Raw genomic sequence first — 19019 nt, forward strand, 5'->3', positions numbered from 1 at the left:
TACTGGATTACCTTATGCAAAGGTGTTCAACTGAATGTTTAATATACGAGTCTGTTTCAATAGCTGTCAGGGTGTATTTCAAGTAAAGCACCGGAGAGCATCATAGAGAGAATCTTAACACCTAGAAAAAGGAATAGAATATTTAAAGCAGTTCTTCCTTAAGGTTATAGGAATCACCTCCACACAAGAGAGAGCTGAAGAGGCGATCGAAGAAATCCAGCTCAAGAAACTGGATTTAGGTGTTTGCAAATAATCCACTGGCCTTGACCGAGGACAACACCATGCCACAGGGGAAAACCTGATAGCCACAAATCACTCAAGCCAAAAGTCAATTAAAGAGCCAGCTAAAAAGCCTTTTACATCTAATTACATCACACAAATTGTCCTGGACAGCACACACATGTTCACCACAGCCATTTATTTGCAATTCAATGACAGCAGCGTTCACTGCAAGGCTTACAGTATTAAGCTTTTTTTTTATTTTTTTCCCCTCTTTAAGCTTGCGTTGTGAAAGGAGTTTTTAACATAATTACCTATGTCTGTGCCACTGCTGATTTTATTACTTTTTACTGCCTTTTTGTGATTCCTTGGGAGCTGATTATAAAAAGTGACTTTAAATGAAAAGATGGTGCTCTTTTTAATGCTGGCACCATTTCACTGGATTACACGGCATCCAACTCTACAATGTTTTCAGACTCACAGCCCCAGGGATGGGTACCCTGGGCCAGCACTCACATTAGAAAGAGGTGATTTTAGGATATAGATTTGATGTAACTGGTCTCAGAAGCCATACCACGAAAAGGCGAAGGTACTGAAATTGTGTTCAGTAAGACAACAATGTCTGTGAGGGTTCTTTATGAAGGGGGAAAGAAGCTAAGTAAAAGTTTTTTGTTACTTGACTTTTTTCAACCTGAAGTCTCGTTTTCATAATCATTACAAGTAACCGTTTTCAAATGCACCATTAAAGGCTAATTTAAAATTGAATGTAAATTAGTTTTACCACCATAGCCAGTGCCGACAGGCTGAGTGGTAGTGCTGCATGTAATGCAGAGAGCGCCTTCCCGTCTTTAGCCAACATGGCCTGTCATTGGCAGAGTCATAAAAGGACGCCGTAAGACTCAGCAGTCACGATAAAAATCTCTGACCAGCCAACAGGGGAGGAATTCTCAACTTTATGAGATCAACGCTGAGGAGATTGAAAGCCCCATCAAAGCACATCCCTAATTACACTTCTACGAAGAAAAGCAAAATGAAATTCCCCAAAGGACAATACTTCCATTAAACATGATAAGTGGGTTACTGTGCCACTATAAACCTGACACAGGCAGGCCAATATACAATTCAGTACCTTACAACAGTTACCATTTCTCCTGCTAGCCTCAGGTATTTAATGTTCTCCCAAATGCCCAGCTCTCAGCCTCCGGCTGTAGTATTAGGGGACTTCTAGAACGTTTTATTTTTTTCCCTTCAGACAGCTGCTGGCAAATATTTTTTTATTAATGCGAAGATGTCATTATTAACGATGCCCTGGAAAGGTTAAAACGCATAAAAGGTCAGGGGAGCTGATGGAAGAACTTCTATTTGGATTAAGTAGATCCCTTTTACATCTTTAAGGTTTTACTCTTCCCAGTTGCCTCTAGTGGTTGTTAAATAGAGAAGAGACATGTCATTGTCGGTGCTGGGACTGTAAAGTAACTCATCTGAATGAACTAGGACTATGATCCAATACCTTGTTTGGTTTGATATTGTACATCCGAAACCTTCACCTGTCAAATGATTTTACCACAAAGAAGCTCAGCACAACAAATAAAACAAGGCGCTTTGATGCGTTTGTAGGCACTGGAGAGCAATAAAAATCCGTCTCCCTGGGTGTCCTGCTGAAATCACTAGACTCTAGGATCCTGTGGAAAGCTATTGACATTTAAGTAAGGACTACCTTATTTGGCATGATTGCACTCTGGCATCTGCACGGTGTGGTTCACTGGTCCGTTCAACTAGTCATATTTAACATTTATACTCCGACAGAGCCAAGTCCATCTATCTGAGACATCCACCTTGGCACTGACAGATTTGCCAGTCCAGCAGCCTGTGTTTATGGCCAATTCTCTCTCACTTGGTTCAGGGCTAATACTTCAGAAGCTTCTCTATTCCTGTGTTCATGTACAGCATAGCTTGACAGCTTTAAGCCCGCCCACCCCTTCCTCAACCGTGTCCCTGCCTCCCCCAGCCCAGGTCCTCTAATTTTAAAATAATGGGCATCTCTGGGAAAACTTACTCTATTGATTAAACTGTCACACTTGACCACCGTGATTGATAAAACTTCATTCAAAACTGGCATGCGACGACAGCAGTTTGAGTGACACAGCAAAACACAAATGGGAGGAAACTAGCAGTGTGTGTGTGTGTGTGTGTGTGTGTGTGTGTGTGTGTGTGTGTGTGTGTGTGTGTGTGTGTGTGTGTGTGTGTGGGAGGGGGGTTGGGGGCTTTGACATGAGGTGCTGGTCTGTGCTGTCACCTGTGCATCATATCTGCATTCAAATGTCTTGTACAGCCACACTGTTTTGTTATACTCTACAAGGTTTAGGTCTCAGATTTAGGTCTGCAGAGAGCAGCAGAGGAGAACCCGTCCTCTTATGATCTGTCAAGACTCGACTAGTCTCTGGGGACCAGCCGTATTTACAGAGATGTATTTGTCTGGCGACAACCGTGGTGGGTTCTGGCTTAGACATGAGTTGAGAGCAATGAAACGCTAAACCAGGATTAGAATCTATAAGCCTAGCCGCATCAACCTATGCATACAATTGTGACATGCCTCAGAAAACTTTAAAGCTAAATTGTGTTTTGCGTGACTACCATTTTCCTAACACGACCGGAAGTCTTGCCTAACAGGGCATGAATTCCCCCGAATAGTTGTGATGGAAGAAACGACGCACAGGCCATCACGAGGCAATGCCCTTGAATGCCCTGTTATTAGAAACCGATTCAGATAATGGACAACACCAGGTATTGTGAATTATATGTACTTCAAGTCCTACTAGATGGACATTGCAAAGTATGATTTCGTGAGATGTTTTTTGGGCCTTGGCTCCTAAACATTCTGTACAGATTCCACGGTGACATCTGTGAGCTGCAGCTGTATGAAGATACTCCGGAACATTCTGCATTTAAATCAGCTAGGGGTGACCCATATGGGTAAAATCCTCTATCACAGAATATGTAATTTTATATTACATTATCAATATGTATTGTAATGAGAGTACATTTCATAGAGAATCAATTGAGAAGTTGTTTATGGATTAAAATACCAGACAGGAGCGTCCGTCTTCAGCTAACACAGTCAATTGAATACTTTACAAAAGCCACATACAAATCCTATACTATGACAAACAAATCCTGCTCATTGATTTGCAACAATGTTCTCAATGACCTAATACACCCAGAGATATTAAATAGATAACTCCCATGGTGTAAGTGGTGTGGCAAAAACTCTGATGGCCATCATATTGGCCAACTCCAAGTCCAGCTACAGTGAACATTTGCTTGCTTTCAAAACAGAGCTGGGCAATATATCGATATTATATCGATATCGTGATATGAGACTAGATATCGTCTTAGATTTTGGATATCGTAATATGGCATAAGTGGTGTCTTTTCCTGGTTTTAAAGGCTGCATTACAGTACCAGACTGTTATAACTGTTCTATTACAGTTTTTCTCAATTGCTAAAACACTAAACCCTATTGTCTGAACCAAATGCTCAGTTGCCTGGACCCACTGATTGAATCAATCACTCTTTTGGCAAAACCATAAGCACTTTTCACCTGTTTAGACACAACTTGCCAACACATTTTCATTGTGATGCACCCGTGCCGCATAATTGTGAACACAGGTGACAAAAGTCAAACACAATTAGAGCACAGGTGTCACCACTTGAACACAACAACTCAAAATTGATCACACTTGTGGCTAATGATGTGAGGGAACATATAAGCCAGTTCAGAGAGCACTGGTTTGTGAGGCCCTACAATGGATAGAAATCTGAGAGGAAGAGTTCGTGTGAGGGGAGGTCGAGGTGGTCAGCAAAGACAAAGAACAGTAATATCTGATGAAATCAGAGCTACTGTGATTGACCATGTTCTTGTCCATGGTATGAGCATGAGGGAGGCTGGACAAAGGGTACAATCAAACATCAGTAGATTCACTGTGTCCACCATAATCCGAAGATTTAGAGAACAGGTAATTACCTTTTTTTGACATTATAGTACAGTATGTAAATGTTGACAGCAATTACTGTATGACATACTATATACTGTACCACAGTATACTGTAAGTAAATATGTTTCAGTACTTCACTGTACCAATGTAATGTAGTATTGTAATGGAGGGTTGGTCTAACTGTTTGTAGGCCTAGTATTCCATGCATATTTTTTGTAACTCCATGTTCTCTTTTTGTAGAATTGAAAAACTGCCACATGGGGGTGGGAGGACAGGTATGTTCTCCCCACACCAAGAGACCCTAATTGTTGATATGGTCCGTGAGAACAATGCCATTAAACTGAGTGAAATTCAGCAGAAGATCATTGAGCACCATGTAAATTTTGAGGGTATCAACAGTGTCAGCCTCTCTACTGTTGATCATGTCCTCAAGCGCAACAGACTGCGCATGAAACCGCTATACAGAGTGCCCTTTGATCGCAACTCAGAAAGAGTCAAAGAGCAAAGATTCCAGTATGTACAGGTTGGCATATATCCAGACACATTCAATGTTGATTACTACAAGTAGTGATTTACTGTAGTGGCCTAAATCACTTTTTCTGTATCACTTACAAAACTATATCTATTTCTACAGAGGGTTTTTCAACTGGATGCAATGGAAAGACCCCATGAATACATCTACATGGATGAAGCTGGGTTTAATCTCACCAAGAGGAGAAGGAGAGGCCGTAATGTGATTGGCCATCGGGCCATTGTTGGTGTTCCTGGGCAGCGTGGTGGCAATGTCACATTATGTGCTGCCATCAGCAATCACAGGGTTGTACACCATCATGCCAACCTGGGGCCCTACAACACTCACCAGGTCCTCATTTTCCTCAATCACATGCGAGATGCTCTGTTAGGGCAGCAGGATGAGCATCCCATCTATGTTGTTGTTTGGGACAATGTGAGTTTTCACAGAGCCCTCCAGGTTAGAGAGTGGTTCAATATGAACCAAGGTTGTATCAATCTTTGCCTTCCACCGTACTCCCCTTTCCTAAACCCCATTGAGGAATTCTTCTCCTCATGGCAGCGGAAGGTATATGAACGCCAACCTTACACCAGGGTAAATCTCCTGCAAGCCATGGGACTTGCCTGTGGTGACATAGGTGTGGAGGCATGCCAAGCCTGGATACGGCATGCCAGGGGTTTTTTTCCTCCGTTGCCTGGCCAGACAAAATGTGGCCTGTGATGTGGATGAAGTCCTGTGGCCTGACCCAGTACGGAGACATGATGCTGTGGCTGAGTAATGCACTTATTTGTATATTTTTGTACTTTATTTTTACATGGGCTTACTGTACACAAGTGGCAAACGCATAAGATTTCTGTTTGTTTTTACAAGTGCTACGTGTAAATGCACAAAATTTCTGTTTTGTCTTTTTGTACTAAACAGTTTTTGTTTTGTTTTGCAACATGCATTTAGCCTACAGTGAACAATAAACATTTATTTCTCCAGCTTCACGTCCTGAGCATTGTGTTTTCTATTTTTCTACGTAGTGTTTAGTGACTGTTCAGTAGTGTTTTTAATTTTGATTGACTCGGGGCACGATTTGACAACATAGTTCAGTTTTGAGCACAGATTGAACTGTTTTGAGGTGAAAGTTTGGTTTTGCAAGAAGAGTCTGAGGTTTTGTGAATGTAGCTTGAAAATTGGGTTTTGTGTTCACAGTTTAGGGAAAAGGAGAGCAGCTTTCAAGAAATGTGTCTTAGCAATCGAGAAAAACTGCATTTCCCTTTACCCACTTAGTCATTATATCCACATTACTGATGATTATTTATCAAAATCTCATTGTGTAAATATTTTGTGAAAGCACCAAATGTCATCACTACAATATCGTTGCGGTATCGATAGAGTTATTTGGTCAAAAATAGTGATATTTGATTTTCTCCATATCGCCCAGCCCTACTAACAAAGATGCAGATTTGCTATTGCATTTTCTCTCATCCAGCCTAACAGTTTAACAAGACAATCGATAAGCCATGCGTAAGAGGCTGAGTTTGACTTCATCTAAAATAATAGTTCATATAAAATACACATTAACAAATAACAATGACATGGCTTGGATCAAGCATTATCTACCCGTTGTTTTCTTGATAAATCTATTAACCGTTTGGGCAATGAAATGTCAAAAAGAAGTTTAAAAATATGTCCATCACGACACCACAACCCAAAGATATTCGATTTAATATCATACAGGACTAAGAAAGCCAGATATTCAATTGACAAGTCAGAAACAGTCAATCTTTTGTCATTTTCTGATTAATTATCAAAACAGTTGATGACTGATTGTATGTCTAGTGATTAATCGATTAAGCTGACCAATGACTGACCTCACTGATCATTTCAGCTGTAGCTGAAGTTGTGCATTTGACTTTGAGAAAGGAAACAAGCTACTCTGCCCAGATAGTAATCAGCACCACAGTAGACTGGACAGCTCCACCTCAAGCAAAGCAACGTTCACTAGAAGCCTACAATGAAATAGAAACAGTAAATGTAGTACGAGGCTATATTCATTTACATATAATCCTATAAGTTACGCTACGTTATCTGACCTGACCATGAACATGACAGTTACTGTGATTGGACCATGGAAGGTTGGATTTGCGCTGGTATGGAATTGCACAATTTTTGCATAAAGACAAGAGCACCGAACAGCTGCAGGGGAAATTTATTGCAAAACAATTTCAAGATTTTTTTAGGGAAAACAGAAAACTACTGTAAGGAACTACAAAAGTTATTTAAAAAGGATCCTATGGCCCTTGAAAGACTCCACAAAAAAAGACAGTATTGCAAAGTCTTCAAAGTGTATGGAAACACTAATGAAAAGTCAAAACGTTATTGCAATTCAATGTAAAATTATATTTATAAAATCCCACTGTGACCTCAAAGGGTTGAACACTTTTCTTAATGGATCAGGCTTTGTGGATTAGGCAGGCACTGATTGGGCACAACACAATAGCAAAGAGTGTTTTCAAGCGTGACAAAAACCAATCCCATTTCTGTTCGCTTTACAACATTGTTGTCTGTACATTGTACATTGTGTTGAATTATACAAATCCCAACACATTTCATTGTCCTATGAGGTTTGCACCTGTGCATGGTCGAGTGAAAGTAATTACAACTTTTGACAGAGCGAGGTAGTCGTTTGGTTTTTCTTCATGCACCAACACTGTCAACCCAAGTCAAAGGCTACACCAACACACAGGACTCCCTGAAATACATGGGAGATTTATTATCACCATTAACTGATGTGTGCAGCCTTTACAGTTTCAGACTTTACGGCTTCTTTCCTGCAGGCAGACTGATGTAAACCACCCTGGATATTATTAACATTGTAGGGAACAGATTTACTCCTTACGTGGCCACTCGTAATAGTCAGTGAGGGCCCACTTTACACAGAGATGAAGTGGAACATTTAGCATTTTTAAATTCTATTCATGATAATGAATGTAAGGTAATAATGAATGGGTCATTATGGAACTCCAATCCTCAAAATAAATTTAGGGTACAAGCCTAAATACCACGGAGACAAGTAGGGACCATGCTGACTCCGCCCAGGCATTTTTCATTTTCTCCCTTTCTTTTTTTCAGTCAACAGTGTGTGCATGGCACCACATACGGATACATTGTTTATACAGCACAAGTTCAGCGAAGATGTCAGGGCCTGGTGTCAGTGACATTTCTGAAGTCAGGCGGATTTTTTGGTGTGGTGGTACTAGTAGTGTTCAGATCCTTTCCTTTGAAAAGTAGCAACAATTTGTGGATTGCAATTCCAAGCTTAAGGTACTCCAACCGTATAGAAACATGGCCCTCATCCAGACGCCACTTTACTGCGTAGCATACTAACGCATGCACCAGACATGAGCACCCCACTATGTGCCACAACTGCGTGAGCAACAATATTTATAGTAGGCCAGAGGCTTCAAGGCTGCTGAACAAGGAGAATCAACCAGACTTGAAGGCCATCAAGGATTTTGACATCAAATCAGAAATGCATACACATAACAACCACATCACACACCACAGAATGTGAGGCGTGTGTGTATAACCAATGCATCCATGTCTTAGATCCATCAACAGCACATGGCAATCTAAGCAGAACTTACAGAAGCAGCAGACCGCAGCTAGTGTGTGCAATGTGCAAAAACAATAAACACAACAGAAGCACAATAATAGCAGTGGTAAAAACTAAAACATGGGAAGTTTCACTTACCATTGCGACCGCTGAGGAGAGCGAGTGTAGGCGTTGAACCATCTCAGGATTACATCCCTCCAGCTGTCATTGACCGTTAAATCATTTGCAGGTAATGCTTCTCTCAAAAGGTCAGCTGGACTCCCGTTATGCACCCAACTGGTCCTTCGGTGTGTAAAGCATGGCTTGCGGATGTTCAGGGAACATGTTTTTACGAGTTGTCAAACACAATGAATGTCATAGAAGGAACTGAACGTGTCCAGTGAAAACACTAGCAGCAGCATTTCTGCCACAACACTAGCTAGCTGACGGTTATTTCAGCTAGTTATCCATCCTTACGCTATGCACATAGCTACACTTCAGTGCAAACGGACTAACTAAATATTTGTCACTAACTTGGTTTGTATTGTTAGTACAATGCTTCCCACGGAGCAGCAGAAACAAGGGGGGGGGGGAGACAAGCCGACCAACGCTAGCTAGCTGCCGAGGCATTAGCTAGCTCGACTGAAACTGAATTAACGTATGCTAGCAGTTCAGGCTGTTTTTTAAACTGCTAATTTTCCTCACTCGCCACGCGTCCGTTTTCCCGGGTGCTACAGTGCTAGTTGAAACGTTTTCGGTCACGAACAAAACATGTAAAAGTATATTTCTATGTCAGTTAGCTAGCTAACTCGATTTTGGCGGCTTCACTACTCTCATTAGTAGACAATTTTCATGGCTTGACTTGTTCAAGCAGGAAAAGCCATTGGGAAAAGCACAGGTGGGATTGTTACCCTTAATTATGGCTGCGTTCCATTTAGGTGAGTTAGTTTAAAAGTGCTCTGGCAGTGTGCACGCTCACTCCCTGATCGGACACTTAGCTAATGGAATGGAGCCATTTTTAATAGTACACCCATCTGTCGGTACACGATCCGTTCTGCACATGCGCAAGATAAAACTGTTTTACCGAGGATACGACCTGCACGATCTGTTCCACGCTAGCCTATGGCTAGCCTCCACCGGGAAGCTAACGTTAGTTTAGCTAACAGCTAATTCGGCTAACCGCTAGCTGACAGCTAGATTCAGTCTAAAATAACGTTAGTCAAGTCAAACTTAATGGGAAAAGCAGGCTACAGCTAAATTAAGACTTTACAGTAATAACAATAAAGACATATTGAGTGATTGTATTTTAAATGAGCACAAGTAAAGTAGAACTGACGTAACAGCTGTTATATATGTTAACGGTTATTTTCAAGTTTTATTTTGAGGGTCTTTTAAAGTTATTACATGCTGTCTCAGCTAGCGGTTAGCCGAATTAGCTGTTAGCTAAACTAACTAATGTTAGCTTGGCTGTCGATATACGTCCTGTCCCAGCTAACAATTTTTGGTTCCCAGAACGTTCTGGGAACGTTCGTTTTTGGTTACATCGAACGTTCTCCGAACGTTCCCAGAACGTTGCAACCTTTAGAGAACGTTCCCCTAACGTTGTAACATTGATGACAGTCTGGTCCATTTGCTGCACAGCTTCTTCTCCTTTTTAAAAGTATTTTAAAAGTTCTCCTATGACACTTGTAAAAAATAAAAAATCTTCATACAGTACAGGCCAAAAGTTTGGACACACCTTCTCATTCAATGCGTTTTTTGATTTATTTTCATGACTATTTACATTGTAGATTCTCACTGAAGGCATCAAAACTATGAATGAACACATATGGAATTATGTACTTAACAAAAAAGTGTGAAATAACTGAAAACATGTCTTATATTTTAGATTCTTCAAAGTAGCCACCCTTTGCTTTTTTATTAATAAGGGAAAAAATTCCACTAATTAACCCTGACAAAGCACACCTGTGAAGTGTAAACCATTTTAGGTGACTACCTCATGAAGCTCATTGAGAGAACACCAAGGGTTTGCAGAGTTATAAAAAAAAGCAAAGGGTGGCTACTTTGAAGAATCTAAAATATAAGACATGTTTTCAGTTATTTCACACTTTTTTTGTTAAGTACATAATTCCATGTGTTCATTCATAGTTTTGATGCCTTCAGTGAGAATCTACAATGTAAATAGTCATGAAAATAAAGGAAATGCATTGAATGAGAAGGTGTGTCCAAACTTTTGGCCTGTACTGTATCTAAATGCATAGTCTGATATGAGATAGTTACAAATGTATAACCAAAAACACCTTTCCAAAATGTGTAGCTATGTCCACATTACCAACTATTCAGTTTGTCCATGTCATTCCACAACCATTGCTCTTTGTCTTTTATTTTTTTAAAAGCTAGAAATATATGGAGCAGTGATGTTTGTTGAGTCACCCTGCATCCATCCAATTCATTGCTCGCTTTTGTTTTGCTGCAGCTATACACCCAGATGTGGTTTGTTGGATTTAGATAAAATACCATATTTGTAGTTTCAACAAAACACTGGGCCACAAGGGACATTATGACCTATATTCTTACCCAGGGATCTTATGACATTTCCCAAAATACTTGTATTATTGACAATCCCAAACCATGTGGAAAAAGGTGACAACGATAAGTCAACAGCACCCATCTTATACAATTTGACAGGAGTGATGTATATTCTAAAGTCATATAACTCCCAAGTATGATTCCAGTTTTCCTTTCAGAAGAGTTTTGATCAGTAAATATTACTGCCATATATTTTCCAAATACCTCAACTTGCACTTGAGCATACTATTTGAGTCAGTGTTTTTGGATACTTCCACCTCTGGCTTTGTAATACTTATTTATTAGTGATTTCTTCACCTCGGATGTGATAAAAATTGATGTGTAAAATTCATCCTAAAGTAAAGAAGCGGTCAAGAACGGTTTGATTGCCAAAAGTCATCATGCCATGGTGTGGAATTTTTCTCACTCTACTGCCACCATGTTGCTCTCCATCTATTTCAAATCCATCTTCTGTGGGTTGTTCAGTTATTCTGGGAAACTTAAAAAGAAAAAAAAAAATCATCAAAATCTTAAGTGAATGTAGATGAGTAAGTTTAACTCAATAAGGAACAATCATCACACGAATAAACTGTGATACTTAAACTGACCTGCATGTATCTAAGAATAATAATAATAAAAAAAAGTGGATTTGTCTTCTCAGTGTTCCCTGTGATGAGTCAAACTGACTCTGACGCGCGATTACTACTGCACTTTGGGAAGAACAGACAATTTATTCCAAATACTTCCTCGCTTCAGATACATTTATCTTCACATTGTGCACTTCCGTGGGTCTCTCAATGCATTTTCTCCACAGGCTATTGCTAAAGAGACACCACCAGAAGACTTAAGAATGTTTGATGTTAAAAGCTGCACTTGTCTTTTTAAGAGACTATAACCGACAACAATAGAGCAACCCAATTACAGAAGTTACAAGAGCATACTGTATATAGCACTTAAGTCAGTAATGCAGACTGTACAGTTGGTATACATAATATACCTTAATTACGCACAGCAGCATATTTTGGGGTGTGCTAAAGCTCATTTTACCATCGAGAGCAACACAATATTTCTATATTTATTGATAATATTCTTTAGGACTTGCACTTTTGTTAGTACAACATAACTGTGGTATAATGGCAAAACAAAGCATATAAAAAAAGGAAAGTAAAGGTTCAAGGGAGGGGAGAAAACCATTACTTCAGTGTGCAGATAAAGAAAAAAACAAACAGTGGTTTCATTTGTAACTGTTTATTAAGATATAAAGCAGGCACATGAATATAAGAAACTTGTGCACAACAAGTCAGCTCTCAATAACAAACAATCCACAGCAAAGTTTGGTAACACTCAAGATTTAAATCCAAACTCAAATACAGCAAAAGACAAACTGTCAAAATGCTGGTTTCTACAGAAAAAAAAAAAAAAAAAATCCATCTGTCAGATAATCACCCTGCTATTGTTCACAGATGTCAGACGAGCTAAACAAAGATTCAGCCCCAAGACCAAAGCAGCGGGGGTTTCAAAGCCTCGCTGTACATGAATGCACCACTATGCAGCAGAATACAACGTAGGACTCAAAGACATCCCACAGTTGTTACCTGAAGTTAATAAAAAAAAAAAACTCTCTCCCGTTTAACTTTAAAGCTCCAACTCCTGGAGATGCGTTTCTAGTCGTCTATAAAGATTGGGCCCGACATCAAACCTTGATTAGTGTTCGTGCTCAAGGACAAGGAATATAAACAATAAGCAGAGTTTAAAGTCCGTGAAATCCCCTCCTTTCCTTCGCCTACTTCAAATCTGTGGAGAGAAAACGTTATTGATCCCTCAATTTGGACATGTTCTTAGATTGTGGAAGGGTTTGGTCTCATAGTTAATGAAGCTCGTCAGCTTTGGAAGAGTAACGGCCACACGGTCCGCTCCTTGTTTAGCCCGCTGGGTTCTCCCAGACTCTGAGGAGTTGAGGCCTATTTACAAAGTTTGACTGAACTGGTTGAATCGGTGTGCATTTCGTGTAGGATTAAGCACATGGGCCAGTTACGCAGCAACACAGAAGGCTGGGAGGAATACTCTGTCACCTTTGGTTTGCTGCATGATGTGAACATGAAAAATGATACAGAAAATACATGAGATGCTTAAATTATAAAAAAAAGAAGACGACATTTATCAGTTAATGGGGTACATATCAGTCATTTAGCACTGAAAATAGTGTTCAGGTCAGTTTAAACTTATTTTAACTGTTTATAGTGGCATAACAAAGTATGTATAAAGTTAGAAAAAGGCAGGCACACATGGAAATGTATTGACTTTGGTGCCTTAAGAACGAAAACATTTAAAATTTACCAGTTAGTCCAGCACATCATAATGAACTAGTTATTGCTCAAGTTAAAAGAAGAAAGACAGATTTTGCATAGTTGATATTTGCAATACAGAAGCTATTTTTGCCATAATCAGACATTGTAGTGGAAAACACCAGCAACCCCCACAGTCTTATTATAAAACTGGTTAGAATACAAAATAATCAAAAGCCTCTTGCAATTAGTTTTCATGTCTATGGAATCCGCTCTTCTTCCTCCAATAAACATAAAAGACAAATATATATATATATATATATTTTTAAATGCATTCATCCAGTTGATTTCACTCTAACTGCATTTTCCAGAGAAGAGACAGTTAATGCTACAGACAATCTGAATTTATGGAATAGAAATGAGGCCGTGTAGAAATATAATGGGTCAAACAGACAAGCCGTCTATGCAAAGGTAGAACAAATATGATAAAACCTTTTATTTCTGATAGAATGACAAGCTCTATCTATATATATGTATATTTATATCTCACTCATTGGTCAATATGTTGTGGTCTCGTGAATCAGACCTAGGGGAGTCTAGATGCTATCCATGGCTTTAAACTCGCTCAGAGCCTGCACAGGGTTGATGTGCTTCTTCTGAGAGGATCTCTTGACCCGGTTGGTCTGGCCGTCATCCTGCTTCTCTCTCTTCACCAGAGGCTTCTTCTCAGGCGCTTTCATCCTCCACGAGATAGCTGGCATGTTAAGGGACTCCATGTTTTTGCTCTTCTGGTACTTAGTAGACGCAACGTAGGAGGCCTTGACGGTGGACACCACTGTGTTCATCAGGTTCTTTGCAGCCTGAATAAGGGACATGGCGCTGTCCAACTGAGTACATGGAAGAGACCGGAGAGAACATCAGAGAAACGGTTAGCCTTATGAAAACGGTGAAAGTAAAGCCTGTTATTCTTAAATTAACATCGGTTTGGAATTCATGTGTAGTGACAGTAAAATGTTCCTGTCTTTCTAATGTCGTCCAGTCTTGTACTGCGAGTTTTCCCAGCGGCCAAACCAAAGCGTTTGTACGGAAGAGGTAACTACCTTTCAGAGTTTGTCTGGCATACAACAACAGATTTAAGAAATGTGACAATTAGGGAAAAGGTCACAGTAATTTAATCTCCACCAGAGCCTCCGAGACAATGGTGACATCTGACTGGAAGTGTTGGAAGCATAGGCTCATTTCAGCCCCACAGAAAGCAGGGAGGAATTCATTACTTCCTGCACACAGCGACAACCTATTTTAATTCATCTGATTGGTAACTAAGTGGTTAATGAAGGCTGAAGGGGTCTGGAAACATTTGTATATAGTCTTATCTTAAGTAGTATTAAGGGTAGGAAACAATTGGTCAACATTAGTCCTTTCCAGCACAGAGAAAGCCATTATTTCTGTTATCCGTTTATTCGATATAAAATATAAGCTGCAGATTACAGTGCAGAGAATGAATCATTAACTAATCACAACCTACAGCTGATGCCATTAAGGCTTTTTTTTTATTCTCTCTTTTTTTTTTTTATGTGGGCAACACCAGATAATAAAACTTTAGAAAGTAGCCAATGCATTCTATTGATTTAAATCTTCTTTCTAGCTGGATATTTCATCGTAAACAAATGCAATTCCGTTTACAGTAATCGTTTCTCACCAAAATACATTGTGTGTATTCTTAAGGCTTAAAAATGTTTTTGTGAATGCTTTGAAACCTGCACGGTTTGCATCTGCTGTCGCTCTTCTTGCTCTCCTCTTTTGTTGGTATGTTGCCACCTTTGTAGCTTCATTACAGTTACCCCCACCGACTCTGACCGCACGCTGCGGTCCTCAAAAATTGTTCATAATAATAATTGAATACCCCATTTCAACTGCTCTACTATAGTCTTTAGTTACTGTGGGGCATTTGGCACAGTGACGATTGTAGGCAGTGTGTGTCCAGGGTTAAAAGGAGGTTGAACTTACCCCAGAGACAACCAGCTCTCCTCCCAGGTTCTGCACCTCGGCCTTGACTTTGCTGCAGATGTTGAGCTGGTGGCAATACAAGGCAATACGCTGCAGGTAGGCGAGCAGGTCCTGCTTACAGGTAGAGTCAGGGCACTGTGTGGGAGAAAGACAACATGCATCAACCGCAACATGGTCAAACAAACCGGTTTGTGGCTATAATACTACCTGCTTGCAGGTTGTACAATGAATCAATTTTTGGAACTTGCTGGTACGACTCAATCTGAATATTTATGGGATTCTACAGACGCAATGATCTCACACTTTATCAAGATGAGTTAGTAGCAGTTTGACAGGTAAGGTAAACACCCACATCAGGGCCGTGCTCAGTGCCAAAATGACAAACGCACGCCCACAACTGGTAGATTGATAACTCATCTTCGCAGGGTTAAGCACGATCAAGTCACACAGAATGCAAATTCTATTAGGCAGCAAACACCGCTGTCAATCAATTACATTTAGGTGGTGGTAAAAAAAAAAAAACTCTTGTATAAAGTCTTTAAACAAAAATACTTGGGTTCTTGCAAGAAACAAGTTTGACAACCCTCCATCTCCAACAGCTTAAACAATTTCGTTAAGTGTACAGGCGCGAATAAACTGCTCAGGGTTGGAGAAGCATTCAGAAAGACTTGGAAACATCCAATTTATTCTCAGAGGAAACATGCGATGGATAAGAAGAAACTTAAAATGTTTGGCAAAACAGAGACCATGAATTCAATACCAAGTTGAAAAAGCCTCTTTTTCCTGTTCCCAAATAGGCATTACAATATTGTCAAAAGCCAGCTGGGGACAGAAAATACTTTGGAGCCATAAAAAAATAAAAATTCATCAACTTCAAGAAATCCAATAAATTATCATAAAACCCACTTGGAAGTGGCAATACGCGAAGAGCTCCACAAATTCATGTCATTTAGCATTGGCAATCTTTTTGAATTATTTCATCTCATCATAATTAGACTCTGGTTCTACCTTGAAACACAATTTCCAATCTATTTCCTAGTTTGCTAAACAAGCCCCATGCCAGCATAGTAATTAGGCCACAGTACTCTTGTTAGCTGCTCATCAAGTGAGAGACGTAAACACCCTGATGGGGGCTCTGACGCTTTACATCACATTGTAGATCTCAGCAGAGTGACCTGACACACTAGCAGTATGTCAGCGATGACCATGACATGGTGTGACTGACTCTGTTACAGATCATCAGAGGCTGGCAGCTTTTCACGTCCCCTACTAATCCAACAATACCTGTGAAAAGCACCGGGGCGACCATGTGAGTGAGCGAGCCAAAAGAAGACAAAAGACTGAAACGCCAGTATTTGCAGGTGCTTGGCAGTCTGGAGTCTTTGGCACCTGTTAATGAGTGCAGGGAAAAGGTGAAAGGGAGGTTATAGCAGCCAACCTTTTAATTGATGGAATCTCTGCAGGAAGGAGTTGGTGAGGTCAGCGCTGACGAACACAAGTGTGCATAGTATTTCCATGTGTCTAGGCAAACGGAAGAGGCATTTTGTCTGGCCATAAGTGAGCAAATAACACACAGGGTGAACATCTCTCAATAATTGCAATTACCGCTATTAAAAAGCACTAAATCCACATAGGGTGAGGAAACCAAGCTTTCGTTTCTCTATGCAAAGAGAGAAATGAGAACTGGACGAAACATATTTGGCATCAAGATATTCTGACACTTCAAAAACAGTCTAGGACTTATGATGCTTCTAATCCTGCTGAGCGCGTCAGTATCCCTGGTGCGAGCAGAGCGCTCCGCTGAATATAGTGCACTCACTCCCAGATATACAGCCAAGCGTGCATGCATTTACACACCACCCCAGCCAGCACAACTGTGCTCATTCATACATGTCATACATCAGAGTGATGGGTTGCTACAGTATAGAAGTGCAAGGACACAAAAAAATACAAGCAACATTCTTTCACCATACTCCAAGAAGCCCAGCCTATCTACATACATAAACACAAATTAAGGGTCACAAAGCCAAATAAAACTAAACCTTATAAACTTATTGAGGGTTGTATAGGACTGACAATATTAATAAAATGGACTACATCTTCTCTGCCACTACCATCCACTCCTGATTAATAGAAGGATGGGCTAAGTAGAGAGGAGGGAAATATAAGAGTTGGCATTCTATTAAAGAAAGGTATGCAAGAGGAGATGAGAGGGGGAAAAGCGCTGGAGGGGATGATCAGCATACATGACTGAGAGACTGGAGACAATGGGAGGAGAAGGGTTAAAAAAAATGAAAAAAGTAAGTAATTGGAGAAAAGACGAGGATGAATAGAGGGGGAAAATCCAACTGGGGAAACGAGGCATAGACAGGAGGATTCAACTGTAGTCGGGGGGGGGGGGACTAAGAGAGAGCGTGTGCGTACAGACACACATGCAATAGCAAAGACCTGGGATGAGGCTGAATGCAGCAGCCATGCTAATGAGGGCTTGAGGAAGTATTCAGACGGCTGAGAGCAGGGCACTGTGAAAGCATCACTTGTGCTCATACTCAGCTCAGCTGCTGGCTTCACTCAGCACTCAGGAAACTCTGCAAGGCTGCTCTGAGTGTGACATGTGAATACAGAAGTTGCACAGAGAAGAGACAAGAACACCTTGGATTGTTTTGGTAATGCAAATGGAAGCCCTGTGCGAGGGATTACCTCGGGTGTTATTCACATGCGGGTCATCTTTTCAGGAGCCAAAGTACCTCACTGACTAACACTAGCACTCAATCAGTGTTTCCACAAAGCCAATGTATCAGTAGGCAACTCACTTTTCACAATAAACCTTTTTTAACTCCGGTTTCATACTCAATGGTATGAACAATAAATAGTGCAAATAACAAATGGGGCAAATAATGTAAGAGTACTCGTTCAACTTATATGTTAATGTATCTGCAGGTTGTGCAGCAAACTTCATAACACAGCACAGCCTCACTATTCAAACAATTCATTTCCATTTCACAAAACAAAATTTGCTCTGGTGTGAAGATCATCGCTCTTGTTCCCATTGAGCAATGCTCTACTTCAACCATTACAGCCCATCAAAAAAAAGGAAAAAAAAGAAATTGTCTTCTCTGAGTGCTGCTGTAAAATGTTCCTCAAGCCTGATGATATACGTCTTGCTATTCCCACATGCTGTGTGGCCAGTAATGGACTGGGACAGTTAACCTTGCTTGCTCAGCTACTATTGAGAGATGGCAAAGCAGGGAGAGGGGCACCAGAGACTTCATCACAAGACTCTGGATATATTTTCAAGGCAAACTAATAGAAAAGGTGAGTCACCATCTTTCAAACATGCCCTTGTCTTTTCACTGTAGGCTTTAAGTGCCATTCTCAGAAAAATAAAGGTGAAACATCAAAGTTGGGTCAAAGGATAGCAGATCACTATTCTAATTTACTAACTGAATCGCTTAAGGAACAATGCCTTACATGACTTTTACTATGTTCCATATTCATGAGGGTTTCACTTCATAAGTGTGTAGGTAGCTCTTGAGGTATTGCTCTGAAGAAGGTCCAGAGCACAGAGTAAACCAAAGCAAACATATTTTCCCCTAAACAACACATGCCACGAAATAAGGAAAGGAAATGAGGCAATAACAATGACAAAGCAGGATGCTGAACAAAAGGATTTCACTTGGGTAATGTCCATGATCTAAATGATGATCAGGAAGGTCAGGACCCATCATTGGAAATGCCATGCAGTTTCACTGAATTCCATTATACAGAGGCAAAGCCACTGTGCTGCTGCTGCTGCCCAGCACTGACCTTTTAGGACGCATCACCCACAGGAAACGCCAATTTCAAATATT

At 40.4% G+C, this 19019-nt stretch overlaps 1 protein-coding gene and 1 long non-coding RNA gene across 3 annotated transcripts in view; both read right to left on the reverse strand.

Annotated features, from left to right (window-relative positions):
- The window catches only part of LOC120567002, a 231801-nt gene extending 222529 nt beyond the window's left edge, over positions 1 to 9272 (reverse strand). For both annotated transcript variants that reach the window (XR_005640504.1, XR_005640503.1), the window contains exon 1: positions 8468 to 9272. This is a non-coding gene — a long non-coding RNA (uncharacterized LOC120567002). The remainder of the gene's footprint in view (positions 1 to 8467) is intronic.
- A 4485-nt stretch (positions 9273 to 13757) lies between these two features.
- The window catches only part of ctnna1 (catenin (cadherin-associated protein), alpha 1), a 75342-nt gene continuing 70080 nt past the window's right edge, over positions 13758 to 19019 (reverse strand). Inside the window, exons 14-15 of the mRNA XM_039812894.1 lie at positions 15169 to 15303; positions 13758 to 14048 (exon numbers count right to left, since the gene is read on the reverse strand). Coding sequence (XP_039668828.1) covers positions 13758 to 14048; positions 15169 to 15303 — 426 coding nt within the window. The remainder of the gene's footprint in view (positions 14049 to 15168; positions 15304 to 19019) is intronic.

This window comes from Perca fluviatilis, chromosome 10, assembly GCF_010015445.1.
Source record: "Perca fluviatilis chromosome 10, GENO_Pfluv_1.0, whole genome shotgun sequence".
NCBI classification, from domain to species: domain Eukaryota; kingdom Metazoa; phylum Chordata; class Actinopteri; order Perciformes; family Percidae; genus Perca; species Perca fluviatilis.